The sequence below is a fragment of the Equus przewalskii genome, chromosome 1, assembly GCF_037783145.1.
Source record: "Equus przewalskii isolate Varuska chromosome 1, EquPr2, whole genome shotgun sequence".
In the NCBI taxonomy this organism is placed as follows: domain Eukaryota; kingdom Metazoa; phylum Chordata; class Mammalia; order Perissodactyla; family Equidae; genus Equus; species Equus przewalskii.
Genome location: NC_091831.1, coordinates 79,333,100 through 79,346,997, shown reverse-complemented (window position 1 = coordinate 79,346,997; position 13,898 = coordinate 79,333,100). Strand labels below are relative to the sequence as shown.

Genomic DNA, 13,898 nt, shown 5'->3' with positions numbered 1-13,898 from the left:
CCTATTATATTGTGAATTTGCCCATGGATGCGACTGGAAGACTCAGGCGTCCCATTTCATAAACCCGTTTTAGGAGCTGACATACTGGAAATAGTGCTTTAAAATGACCAGATAAGAGTGGTAACCTGTAGAGCTATGTGGTCACGTCTCGCCGTTCAGTAATAACCTGAAATCGGTTCATGTCTTCTCAAGAACGCCCTCCAGGGCAGACAAAGCTTCTGGCATGACTCCACCAGGCTGCAGAAGCTGGGAGAGCTCTGTTGGGAAATCTCCCCTTTGTGGACCGCCGGGTAAATTACAGATGTGTTCATGACCCTGAAAAAGTCTATAGCTCACAAGTCATCCTTTTCTTTTTCTCTGGCCAGGAGCCTTACATCTTTTCTGCAGAACTTGGAGAAAAATGTGAAGCCATAGGCAAGAAGTTATTGTATCTAGAGGATCAACTTCACACAGCCATCCAGAGTCACGATGAAGAGCTCATTCATATCCTTTTCATCTTGTGGATGAAGCAGGTGTTAGGTTGTTTTGTAAAAGAAGTCTCAAACAAGTACACAGTTTTTCCATGCCTCAGCAGATGGAAACAAATAGATACTACTGTTATTTATAATACGGCACACCTGGGAGCTCAGAGATTACCCAATATGCAATGTTTTCTCTCTAGGTTTTGGTAGGCAGTTCATCATTTTTGATGATTAAATCTGACCACTAAAAATTAGCCCTGAAATTGAGACGTGCACACAACGCCAAAGCACAATGCAGTTTTCGGGGGGTGTGGCTCAGACACTTGTGGATCTGATGGGCTCAGTTTTCCGGGAACCTTATCAGTACCAGGGAACCCAAATCCCTCTTAGGTTTCCTTTACTAGGCAATTCTGCCGTGTAAATGGTGGTGGAGTATCACCACTAATGGGACTTTGATCACTCCTTTTCAATTTCTTCTCACACAAGACGATACACTTGGTGTCACATCTGCAAATACCTTCATCAAAACGAGCCACCAGTGAGCAAGATACATGAGAAAATGTTGGCTTGGGTCTGCATCCGTATGAAGCGCTGTGTCCCGTGTTGATCTGTGGATGCAGTCAGCTCGTCCCTGGTTAGTTCCATTTTTTTTTTTGAGGAAGATTAGCCCTGAGCTAACATCCCTGCCCATCTTCCTCCACTTTATATGTGGGATGCCTGCCACAGCATGGCTTGATGAGCGGTGTGTAGGTCTGCACCCGGGATCCGAGCTGGTGAACCCTGGGCCTCCGAAGCGGGGTGCATGAACTTAACCACTACGCCATGGGGCCAGCCCCTTGTCCCTGGTTACCTCTTATGAGGGCAAGCAGATGGATGCACAGATGGATAAGGGATATGCAGCCCCATCCTGTATCTTTTCAATTAGTTAATCACAAGTTGACATTTCTCCAGGTGAAAACGCTTCTCTGTTCTTTCATCCTTTCTATTTAGTGGTATGACTTTTATTAGATGTATTTGTGGGAAATGTAGCTATTTTGGTCTTTGCTTCTCATTGCTGTCTTAATTTTCAGAATTTTGCTTCTTACATACTTTATCTTGAGTGTGTGTTTGTGTGTGTGTTTAAGTAGCTTCAAATGGTCGAGGATTAATCTTGATCACAAGTATTCAGATCCACAGTTTAAGGGTGAATTCACTGCTATGTTTCCTTTTTTTTCTAACCTTAAATCTTTGACCTTGCTTATTAAACTTAGCAAGAAATTTCTTCAACTTAATCAGTGATTATTTTCACATTGCTCAGGGTAGATTGTTTTTTTTGCTGAGGAAGATTTGCACTGAGCTAACATCCACTGCCAAGCTTCCTCTTTTTGTATGTGAGCCTCTGTCACAGCATGGCCACTGACAGACGAGCAGTGTAGGTTTATGCCTGGGGACCAAAGCAAGGCCACCAAAGTGGAGCAAGGTAGATTTTTCAAAGTAGACTTTCTGTTCTTCATAACTTCATTTTTCTTACAAAACTAGTGTTTAAGCTATTATTAGAAAATTGGCCAAAGAAACACTAGAAGAATTTTTGTTTTGCATTTTTGTTTATTTTGTGTTTATGGATTGCACAGATGTGAGCTCATATAAGGGGGCTTGGCCTCCAGCAAACGGGCAAGAGACCATCTGACTGGGCACCTGGGGGCAACACTGTGCATAGAGCCAATGCATATGGAAGGGTTCCTGGCCCCTAGCCCAGCAGTGGGATGTACCTCAGGCTCGTGGTGGGGTCCGGTAGCAGTTCTGAAAGCTGCAATCAGAGTCTGCGTTGGTCTCTTGTTTAGAAATTTTCTAGAAGTTTCGTTTGATTCTAGGATATTGGTTTTCTCCTTAATAAGGTTGGGTTGGGTGGTGGGGAGGAGGCTGAGAGCAGACAGAGCTGTGTGTAAATAAGATCCTTTTAGTTTTCCCACAGCCAATCCAAGCCAGATTCAGTAGCTGCAAGATCAGAGACAATTGATAAAGCCTCGGTAAGCATCAGCTTCCTCATCTGTAACATCAGATAATAACGTGCACATCTAAGGTTTCCATGGGGACCAAATGAAGCTTTATTCAGAAAGTACATTTCACGTAGTTCTTATATGTGGTGAGTGGTTTGGGGTAGAAAACTGTATTCTCCGAGTCCCTTTGCCTCATCATTCTCAGTGTCTGTGTCACAAACTCAAACCACATACCATTTAAGAATGTAAGAGGGTTCGACATCGATTGATTCAACTATTCTGTAATAACTGCTTGAAGGACTTGATTAATAACCACACAGTGTCTTATATGAAAAGTCATTTAATTCTAATAAAACTACTATAGATAGATAGGTGTTCTTATCCCAACTTTATAGTTGAGAAGTCTGAGGCTTAGGAAGTACATGGCTGGTCTGAGGTCCTTTCTAATGTGGCAGAATCTTCCATCCAACAGCCCTGTGGTCCTTCTTGACTAATCAGGAGGCAACTATGCCCAGAAGTCAATGGACAGGCCTGTTCTGTGCAACATACAGTTACTAGAAAAAATTTATGCTTAATAAAAGTATTTTATTGAAATTATGTTTTTTGAGAATTTTGCTGATCCTTGCTAAGGTAAGTGTAGACATACTGGGTGCATGTAAACTGGGGATGGGGCGCACTGGTTTAGGTACTGAAGTCAACCTCCTACCCCCTCAAATAAAATCTACACCACAATATGGATTTTAACCCAGACTTAAGCCCAGGCTTTGTTTTGTGTCTCTGATTGAAGGTAAATACACAGAGGTACCGTTGAACTCCTACAAAGCGGCACTTAGGTTTGAGTCGAACATGGTGCTCTGAGATAGAAAGATGTATTTACGAGGCTCTGCAGCACCTCCCTACACAAAACAAAGCCTGTGTTTCAAATTAGAACTTATCTAGAGATTCAAGAGAGGCTGCCGAAATCCTCCAGCCAAACTCTGACTAGTTTGTGTTTCCATTCTTGATCAAAGATACCACACTGAGGGTGGATGGAGGAAACAGCTTGCCAGCGACAACATGAAAGCATTGCATAGTGAGGGTAATATTTTGATTTGATTCCATAAAGCACTTTGCCAGAGCCTATTGTGTGTATGATGTGGAGAGAACGTGATTACTGTGAGTCCACATTGACATCCACGTCCAGAAGATTCAAGGCTTGGATGCTACGATGCTCATTCTTCGTGTGGAGGGCACTGAGCTTCTGCATAAGCCATGTGTGTGGGAAGCACTGTTTGTGTGAAATCACCGGCCTGGGGGCAGTGATGGACAGTGGGATTGAGCTTCCAAACAGGTCCTCTGGGCATCCTGACTTCATACCGGGGCTACCGGCAGTCTGCTGGGCATCTCCTGCTTTTATGAAGAAGACAGTCGATTCACAGATTCGAAGAGGGAGAAAAAAAGGCTATGTGTCTTCATCATCCTGACAGGCTTACTAAATTACACATAGCCTGACCCAGAAACAACACAAGCCTGCCAGCTACCATGGTGGCGAGAGTCTGCACCATTAATTGGAAGAGCTGGCGTCAGAGAGGTGACTCACGCCTGGTGTCCGAGGAGAGGACGTGAGGTGTGGCTTCACTGCCAGTCAAGCCTGGATTTCCAGGAGCATTAGTCTGCGTCTCTAGTACAATTTCACAGTCATTTTGAGTCCTAATTAGCAGTCATGTTTTGAAAAACATTTTGAGTGTTTGTAATGGTTCCTCCACATTCAAACTGCTTTCACTGAAAACCATCTAGCTTAGGTGATTTTTTAAGCAGGGATTTTTCTCCTTCAACTTCTACAACACACTTTCAAAGGAAAAGAAGTACACCCAAGATTAGAACACTTTTGGCATGTTTCAACTGTTTCAACACCCCCCCATCCCCAGGGAAGTTCTGCCTGCCTCTGAGTCATAGATGAGACGGGGACAGGCTATTGTATTTGCGATTCTATTTACATCCATGTGCAGGAAACCCTCATGGAATTCTATTCTCTCTGCTTATTTGGAATGCATGGTGCCTAACCGATTCGTTTTGGTGGTGCTTGATGGCATGCAAATACTCTAAATACATCCAGGCACATGCACAAACATCCCATCTGCTTCAGAACCCTTGTTGGGTTCAACTTTGGAATTTGTAGCTTGAACAGACAAAAGTAACAGGAGATCTGGGAGATTTCTCTGTCTTCTTGGAAGTGGTTTCCGTTTGTAGAGCTAAAGAGCTGGAAGAGGGATCGGGAGGATCATGGAGCTCCACTCACAAATTTTATAGCAAACAAAACTGAGACCCTAAGAAGTTGTTGTTTAAAGCATTGTGTACGCTGAGCTGATGTGAACATGGCAGCCAGGGCTCTTCTCTTTGGCTCCCACCAAAGGGAGTCGGGTGGAAAGAAGAAGAGATGGAGCACCACAGTGGGGGAGAAGAGAAAGCCTAGGAGAAGATGTGGATGCCAGGCTGTCCTGCCACTGGCTTAGCACGATGTGGTCTTGGCATCAGGTAGGCACCACCAAGAGTGCCCTGTACAAGCATCAAATCCACTGAAGCAGGACATGTGTGGGGGCGAGGCTTTCTTCTTTGCTCTTCAGCAACTGTATTCCTCACCTTTGGCTCTTCCGTGAAGGTAGATCTTCCAGTGCTTAGCCCGTAGTGGCTGCAGAGGAACCACTGTTGATATGAAGAAATAATTTAGCAAATGAGAAGCAGTTTCAAAGGATGTACTGTAGTTTCTTCTTGAACCAAAGTAGGTCAGATGAACGGAAGACCTGCTTTTGACGCTGCTACTAAAATGATCACTAGGAATCCCAAATGACTGTAAGACACTGTTATTTTTATACATAAACAAAAGACTCCTTTGAAAAAATTTGAGGATCTTTGCAAATGGCTGCCCTAAAGGACAATATTGCCTTCCCACTGTATTCCTGGACAATATCTGTGAAAGTTGTCTTGCTTCTCACTTTTTCTCCTTCAACTTCTACACCACACTTTCAAAGGAAAGGCAGTACACCCGGGATTAGAACACTTTTGGTATGTTTCAAACCCCCCAGGGAAGTTCTTATCACTTTACTAATTGCACATACAGTTTGCACAATTTTACTATCAAGGAGTTATGCACTTGTTTGATATGTGTGTCGTCTGTTCCAAGATGGTAAAGAATGGTCTTGGATTGCAAAGGTGTTTTACAGATGCTGGCCTGTCACTCCTTGTGCCATTATTGTAATTAATGTGCTAGTTTTCTTAGATGCCATAGATATCTGATGGCACATCTGCCACAGGGGGACTTCATACCTAGCTTTGATGACACAGGCATCACAAGAATGATTCAGCTCTTTGAGACCTTTTCTTGTACTTAGATGTAGTGAGCACCTCTATTGTATATACCTAAAATTCCAATGCTAGAGTTTTACTTTATTAGCTCAGCCCTTTGAAAAAATCAAGGTTAAATATGTCAGTGGGTTTCCACTATGAGGTTATTGGACTAGCAATCAGAAAATCTGATTCTAGTCCTGCCCTACTACTCGGTGGCCTGAAGATCTTGCTTAGATGTATCAAATGGGATACAGTGAGAAAATGTTGTAAAAATATTTTTGAGGTATATTTTTCGACATACCCTCCAAGCACATATCTGCAGCCTGGCTCTCTCCCCGAACCTCAGACTCACGTCTATTTCCTACTCAATATCTCCACTTGGCAGACCAATAGGCCTTTCCAACTTAACATGTCCCAAATTGAATTCCTCCCCACTCTCAGAAAACCCGACTCATTCCCAGTCTTTTCCTTCTTGAGAAATTGCAAGTCTATTTCTCCACTTCTTTGCTTAGATAAAAAATCTGGGAGTCATTCTCGATGCCTTTTCCTTCTTTCACATTCCATATCCAGTCCATCACCATATACTGTTGGCTCTATCTTCAAAGCGTATCCAGAATCTGACTACCTCTCACCACCTCCAGGGCCACCGCCCAGGTCCAAGCCATGATCTTTTCTTGACTGAATTATTGCAATGGCCCCCTCTCATCTCCATGCTTCTGCCCTTGCTCCCGTTAGTCTACTAACAATGAAGGCGGCCAGAGTGATCATGTCATTCTTCTTCTCCAAACCCCCCATGGCTCCCATTTCACAGTCTATGTACATGCCTGTGTGTGTATTTTCTGCTCCACTCACTGGCACTTAAGCTCCATGGCAGCAGTGACTTACTTCATTTCACTCCCGCACATCCTACATCTGGAACATTTCTTAGCATACAGTAGGAGCTCGGGAAGTGCTTGGATATTTGAATGAATGAAAGTAAGAACGAGGATCTCTAGCCACACTTTCATTTCCCCAGGTGCTTAATGGAGAAATGTTTCAAGTGGTTTCTTTTATAAACACTGATTTAAATGTGAAAGTATGCATGTCCATTGTAAATATTTCAAAAGTGTGAAAAAGAAAAAAAGGCTCCATCTCCCTCTGAGTACCAATCCTAGAAGTCCACCACTGTGTCCCCCTAAGACACTTTTCTAGCTAGAAATGGCTTATCTCTAGAATCTTTTTTCTTTTTTTAAAAATTTTTTTTTGGAAAATTAGGATCATTCCAAACAAATTGTTCGGCACCTTGCTTTTTTTTTCCCACTCCACATTTTATCCTGGACTCTGTTCCAATTGAATACATTCAAAATATTTTGGAATTCAACATTTAGTAGAGAATCATACAGGCAGGTTGGTTAGAGAGAAGTATTTTATAAATAAAAACATGATTTTAATCGTATTGAGGATTAGTGCTCCACAGGCTTGCTAAATGAGGTTTCCAGGATTTCTGACGTCTAGCCCTGCTTAGCGTCTACGGTATTTGCTACATCTGCTGTATTAGTAAATCAACCTGAAATTTCATAGTGCCTCACAAAAGACACTATACTCTCACGAAAAAGAATATTTCTTTTAACCCTAGTCCTGTGAAGAAGGTATGAGAATCTACATTTACATGTGAGAAAATTAAAGCATTCAATGATTTGCTAGCTCCCCATAGCTGTGGATTGCATCCTCGAATCCTCACCTTCTGACTCCTCCACGTGTCAGAGGAGACGGCTGATGTGTTATTTTAGTTACCTTCGTTGTCTTTCATGGCTTCTCAATCACTCTCTTTTTAAAAATCTTTTTAGCATGTCCTGCAGTGCCAGAAATGTTACGAGGTCTCTCGGAAGCATCTCATTTCGGTTCAGTTTCTCTCTCTAAAAACCTTTGTTATCATTTAGCATGTTACAAATAGGGGCGTGTAGTCCCAGGCTGCGTATGAAAGGTAGTTAAATCTCAGGAGTTGGTCAGGATTCATAAACTGCTTAAGCTCCATGCTTAGTCTTTATAGATGTAGCATAGCTTGTGATGAAGTTGCAGCTTGATATTCGATCTGGGACCACTTATGCTTTTGCTTGTATAAAGTCATATGTATTTTCACTAAAGATTAGCAGAGCTGTCCAGAGAAATGGAGAAAAATGAAGCCTCTTAGAAAAAAAAAAAAAGACAAATGTTGGATTCTCTCTTCCCTTGCACCCAACCAAGCCCACCCTCATTCCTCTCGAGTTCAAATGCAAAGGAGTGAACCATCATAGTAAATGTATGTAAATTACATAAATGATGTCGTCTCATAAAGCTTCAAGAGGATGAAAAGCTGCCAAAAGCTTTTCAGGGTGGTTCAGCATTTTTGCTCAGGAGAGGTTCATTTGAATGATTCCCAGGATCCTCCGGAGTTTCTTATTTAAAAAAGAAAGAGAAAGCTTTCTACAGTTATAACCTAAGGGTGTATTTTTCTCTTGACATTGCATTGACATTGTACTTAAATACCACAACATTGTAGCATAGACAGTCTGTGAGTGGTAAGCTCTCTGTGAGCTACTTTCCCTAAAGCTTTCTGTTTTCTCTCTGTCTGATCTAGTAATATTTAAGTGGTCTGACCTCATGTGATGATTTTTAATGGTGTTTAAGTGATGTTGACATATTGCTATGTTTCGCCTTCATTCCTGTTGGATGAGGTTAAATTGGTTTGCTTGTTAAATTAAGAGAATTCAACCTATCTCTCACCCTGTGTTTATCTTAGAGTTGTTCTGACTACAGGTACAAAAGGAAAGAGCAGAGGGACCTGATTGTGGATAGACAGAAAACCACCATTGGGTGAACGTTCCCCGGCTCAAACACTCAGAAGAGAGCCCATTTCTTAAGAGAATGACAGCTTTATTTATTCCATATAATTGTCTGCTAAGTTCTCTGTGATTGTTTTCTCTATGTGAGAAACAGCTTTACAGGTTAGGAAACTAAGAACGCAACAGTTTAAGGAAAAACAAACAAACCCAGAAAAGACAAGCTCCCTACACTGGGTCAAATCTTGAGTACCCTGAATGGCTATTCTATAAGTACTTGGGAGTGTAATATGTGACAGCAGATTAGGACCCACAGGGGTTTAGAAGTCATCGTTTCACGAGAAAACGGAGGTTCAAAGTGATTTGCACAAGATGATAAGGCTGGCTGGTGACCAACAGGGACCATAACTCATGACTCGGAGTCTGGGTCAGAGCACCCTTCTGCTCCTATGGTGGCCCCAAATCCTGGATGGCTCTGATTTCCAGAGGAGGCTCTGATTGCCAGCTTTCTGCCCTTTCCACTGTCAGAGCACTTGGATGTGACAGTTTCCCCACCCCAGCTTGGGGCTTAGCAGGAATTACGGTCACACTGCCTGTGTATCCTGGGGCGTCCCCGTTGGCCATCTGTCTCGGTCTAAGAGCTGACTCTTCCTTCTCCTTTCTGAGACCTTACTTGAGATAGTTAATAACCTTGGGCCTTGTAGAAATTGCAATGGCTCTTAAAAGAAGTGTAAAATTGGTATTAATATTTAATTCCTACAATTTGGAAGAACTTGAAACTGCAATTAGATGGCAGCGCCTGTCAGCTTCCAGCAGGCAGGCATGCTCTTGTTAGATCCCTCGGAGGCTGCAGAGGGCCGCCCATCACCTTCGCATGTGTGCCTTAACAATGTGCTCACAGTCTCTCAAGAGGGAGCTCCAGATGGTGAAGGAAACTCTGCAGGCCATGATCCTGCAGCTCCAGCCAGCAAAGGACGCAGGAGAAAGAGAGGCTGCAGCTTCCTGTGTGACAGCTGGTGTCCGGGAAGCACAGGCCTGAGGCATGACAGGATGGGGGAAGGAGGGTGAGTGACCACATCATCAATATGGATGCTCGGGGCTGCTCTCACCTCCCCCGCGTAACCAATGTGCCTGAATCAATTATGGAGACACAGAGCTTCGAGGTCTCTCGGTAGAAAGGTGGATCACATTCGCTCTCCTGAGGCTGAGATGGGAAGTCTGCACATTGGACCATGGAGGGGGGACGGGTCTGCTGAATCTCCCTCTAAATGTCAGTCAGAGGCACCTTGACTGTGTCATTAACAGGAGCATCCTGCACAGGACTTGAAAAGCTTTTCATCTCAGCCCCCATTAGAGAGAAGCTGGCATGAATTCTGCTAGAAAAATGTCTCTTTTCCTGTACCATCTTGCTTTTTGCTGCAATTAAAATATCTCTCGATTCAAGAACCGATAAAAAGGGAACCTAACATAAATCCCTCTCACCATACCTATTACACTTTCCTACAGGCGTGTGGAATAAGGGAGCTAATTAACCCTAGAGTCTGGAATCAACAGCTTTTCACCTTACTTCTCCTGTGACTCACTGTAATCTCAGAAGCATTAATATGAAAAATTCCTAAAGATATTGTTTTAAAGTGACAGCCTATCAGTGATGTGCAGGCTTTTGGTTTTCCTGTTGTGGCGATGCCCGACTCTACAGAAGGGGTCCCTGGTGTTCCATCAGGATATTCTGAAATTCACCTGCTGGGAGAGTGGGAAGGTGGTGGGGACATAAATGGATCAGGCAGCATGTTTAAACTCTTGAACCTCTTATTTTCCTCCTACGCCTGTTCCACGCGGTGTCAGGGAGGACACAGACGTGGAAATCCGAGTGCAGCGTAGTATTCAGTAAGACAGTACATACTCAGTGTGATAGTGCAGTACTTGCAAGGTAGTTCAGGACTTAGTGAAGCAGTGCAGTACTCAGTAAGGCAGTGCAGTACAGGGTAGGTAGTGTAGTATTCAGTAAGGCAGTGCAGTACTAGGTAGGCAGTGTGGTAGTCAGTAAGACAACGCAGTACTAGGTAGGCAGTCCAGTACTCAATAAGGCAGTGCGGTACAGGGTAGGCAGTGCTATACTCACTAAGGCAGTGCAGTACTGGGTAGGCAGTGTAGTACTCAGTAAGGCAGTGCAGTACTAGGTAGGTAATGCAGTATTCAATAAAGCAGTGCAGTACTAGATAAGCTGTGTATTACTCAGTAAGGCAGTGCAGTACTAGGTAGCCAGTGTAGTACTCAGTAAGGCAGTGCAGTGCTAGGTAGGTAGTGCAGTATTCAATAAAGCAGTGCAGTACTAGATAGGCAGTGTGGTACTAGGTAGGCAGTGTAGTAGTCAGTAAGGCAGTGCAGTACTAGGTAGGCAGTGCAGTATTCAGTAAGGCAGCACAGTATTCACTAAGATAGTGTAGGACTCAGTAAGGAGTTGCATACTCAATAAGGCACTGCATACTCAGTACAGCCATGCAGTACTCAGTCACGTGGGGCATTGCGGGGCCCCTCCTGCTGAGGCAGCTGTGAAACAGGCTGAGTTCAATTAGGCACACTTTGTAAAGCGCACTGAGGAAAACAGCCTCTGAGAAATGCTCCACAAATGAAGGGGTCCCCCTTCCATCAAGTACGTTTGGGAAATATGCCATGCCGTAATTTCCGCTTGGAGAGCCACAGTGAACATTAGCATATTAGCCTGTGACAGAGCTTATAGTAAAGAAATCTGCTTGATTTTGTGCAACCCCAAACTTCCCAAGTTTAATGGGTCATAGATTTTTTTTCACTTAAATCCTATTAATATCCTGCCAATCTAGTGTTGTGCGGCACTGTGCTCTTGGGGGAAGTCCTGGTCCCAATCCTGGTTTGCGTCACTTGTATGTGTGTGTGTTAGAGACCAAACCCTGACTTTTGCAATGTTGAGCTTAATAACTATTTGCCACAGTTTGGTGAGTTTAATTGACTAATTGCTCTTTTTGCACTTCTGTTCTCGTTTATACTTACAGAAAGAGCGCAGCTCCTGCCTCCGTCAGGATCTATGCACATGAGACAATTTTTGCCACTTCCTGAAGTCACACTGTCATTTTCAGAAGGCAGCTGGTGCTTTGCTGGGGCTCCCGTGCTGTGCAGAGCTGCTGTCCTCAGTCAAGGAGATGCCCCGGCTCACGCCAGCCATTGGCCACGGTTCAGGGAACAGAGCAAAGCACAGTGTTTGAATTTGCTCATTGTTAATTTGCTGGTTGTGTTCTCTACAGTTTTATCTTCAGCATTTTTGAAAATATATGATACATATTTTAATAAGTATAATCAGTTTGTTCCAGGAATTCTTGGTTTTTTGATGATGGACCAAATTCCTGAATTATTTATAACTATAGCTAAAAATTATTATGTACTCATCACATGGCACTTGAAATCCTTGAATCTTTAAATTGATTCCAGTAAAGCAAAACTTGGGAAGAGTCAGAACTGCCCGTATTGTCCATAAGGAATCCGTAGTTTGACGTGCGTCATTTTAAAAAGCCTCCCAGATGGAAGGCATGTTCACAGTCACTGCCCCAAGTGTTTTGTGTTACTCAGGCATCATCATGAATAATTCTGTGAGGTCCTGATGTATTTGAAAAGCCTGGAAGCTGATAACTGCTCTGAGTGGCCCCCCAAATAAGGGTTCTCTGGGACCCTCAGTGGACAATGTGTTCCTTTCCTTGTTGAGAGGCCTGACCAAGTTTAAGTACTGGGGCAGGTGAATGATGCTTTTACCACGTGCTGCAACTCATCTCTAGCCTTTGCTGGTGTCTGAGTCAGTCAGGAAGCTTGCTAAAGGCCAGGGGTCCTCCGCTGGCCACACAGCTGTCTCAGGACAAACCCCCTCTTTGGCCACTGTGACCACAGAAGACCCAGGACCATTTACCTCAAACAATAATACAGGGCAGTTTTTGTGAGGGCAACATAAAAAGAAATTAAGGCTTGAGTTTAAAAGCAACAAGACAACAACAATTACAGTTTAAACTTTTATGGAGACAGTCAAGACCACAAGCCAAAGGGCAGATTGAAAGTGGTGACTTCGATGCTCATCTGCCTGTGCCACAGTGTGAGAGAATAAATGATACATTACATGGCCCCGCGTGCTGAGACGCTGGCGTTGAAATAGCTGCCGGTTTATCTTTCAGCAGCCCGAGTTGGGGCACCTTCTCAGTCTGTAACAGCCTCAGTTCCTTCCAACTTCCTGAAATTTCAAGATCAAAATGATCCTTCCCCAAATCATATGAATATAAGAAAGTTTTCTTCCTCTGCCATCGGGGTGGTCTGCCCATCCGGGGAACATGTAAGGGCTCGTGTGTATGTGCTGGGATGTCCTAAGACCTTTAAAGTCATTATCACCGTTAATTCTTATAGCAACCTTAGGATGTGGGTGTTTGTAGATGGCCAAACTGAGCCTTAGGAAACTAATTAACTTCCTCAAGGCACAGGGCTGGTAAGCAGTGAAGCAACAGTGGCACTTGGAGATAGGTAGAATGCTCGTAACTGGTGTTCTTTCTAAAGTGCCTTTAATGTCTTTCTGGGACTTTGAGCCATGGAACTCACTAGTTCACTTAAGAACTCGTGGTTGCCTTGGAAGTCCTTCCTGGAGAGTCAGAGGAACTGAGCCTCGGGAATCTTGACTTCCCACTGCCCGAGGTGAGCCCCACTGTCCCGCGGCCGTCAAGGCTGGGCTCAGACAGGCTGAAGCCCACCTGCCCACCCACCACTGTCCCAACTAACGGTTCATTCCCAATCCACCACAACAGCCTTGCCAGGAGCAACCACTTACTGCCTAACGCGGGGCACGTTTTCTTGAAAATCCCCATCCAACTGGTGTTTTTCAGAAAGCATTCGAGAGAGCAACCTAGCACTCATTGGTCAATGCCTTTTTGTCTAAGTGACTCGATACTTTTATTTTTAACATCCTCACCTTGTCTAATCTTTGAATTTTGTCATATAATTTATTGCTTCATGAAGTTTACTTTTTGTTACATGAAATTAAAACTGATATTCAAGCATGGTGCACCTTTAACATTTTTTTTTTTTTGTCTTCTGGGGTATGGATGATAGAAAAACTTATCAGGTTTATTCATCCCATGTTTTTGTTACAGGATGATTAACTGGACAATTGCTTACTTCACACAAAACGTTCCTAATCAAGCAATGCTTTAAAATTGTGTATGTGTTTACTTTCAGATATCAACCAATCAGAAAACAATAGAACTTTCTATTTCAGACCCCTTGATTGAGAACATTGAAAATAACATTACCACTAAAGTGAGGAACAGGACAAAGCT

General features: G+C 43.5%; 1 protein-coding gene across 5 annotated transcripts in view; it reads left to right on the top strand.

Moving 5' to 3' along the window:
• The window catches only part of DISC1 (DISC1 scaffold protein), a 347,047-nt gene extending 333,414 nt beyond the window's left edge, over window positions 1-13,633 (top strand). For 2 of the 5 annotated variants that reach the window (XM_070568801.1, XM_070568810.1), the window contains exons 12-14: window positions 366-484; window positions 9,460-9,623; window positions 11,589-13,633. In XM_070568801.1, the coding sequence (XP_070424902.1) occupies window positions 366-484; window positions 9,460-9,598 (258 nt within the window). In that variant the 3' untranslated portion in view covers window positions 9,599-9,623; window positions 11,589-13,633. Of the gene's footprint in view, window positions 1-365; window positions 485-9,459; window positions 9,624-11,588 lie in introns of those variants that run through there. The other 3 variants (XM_070568817.1, XM_070568833.1, XM_070568826.1) reach the window with 3 other exon arrangements.
• Window positions 13,634-13,898: the final 265 nt, after the last annotated feature.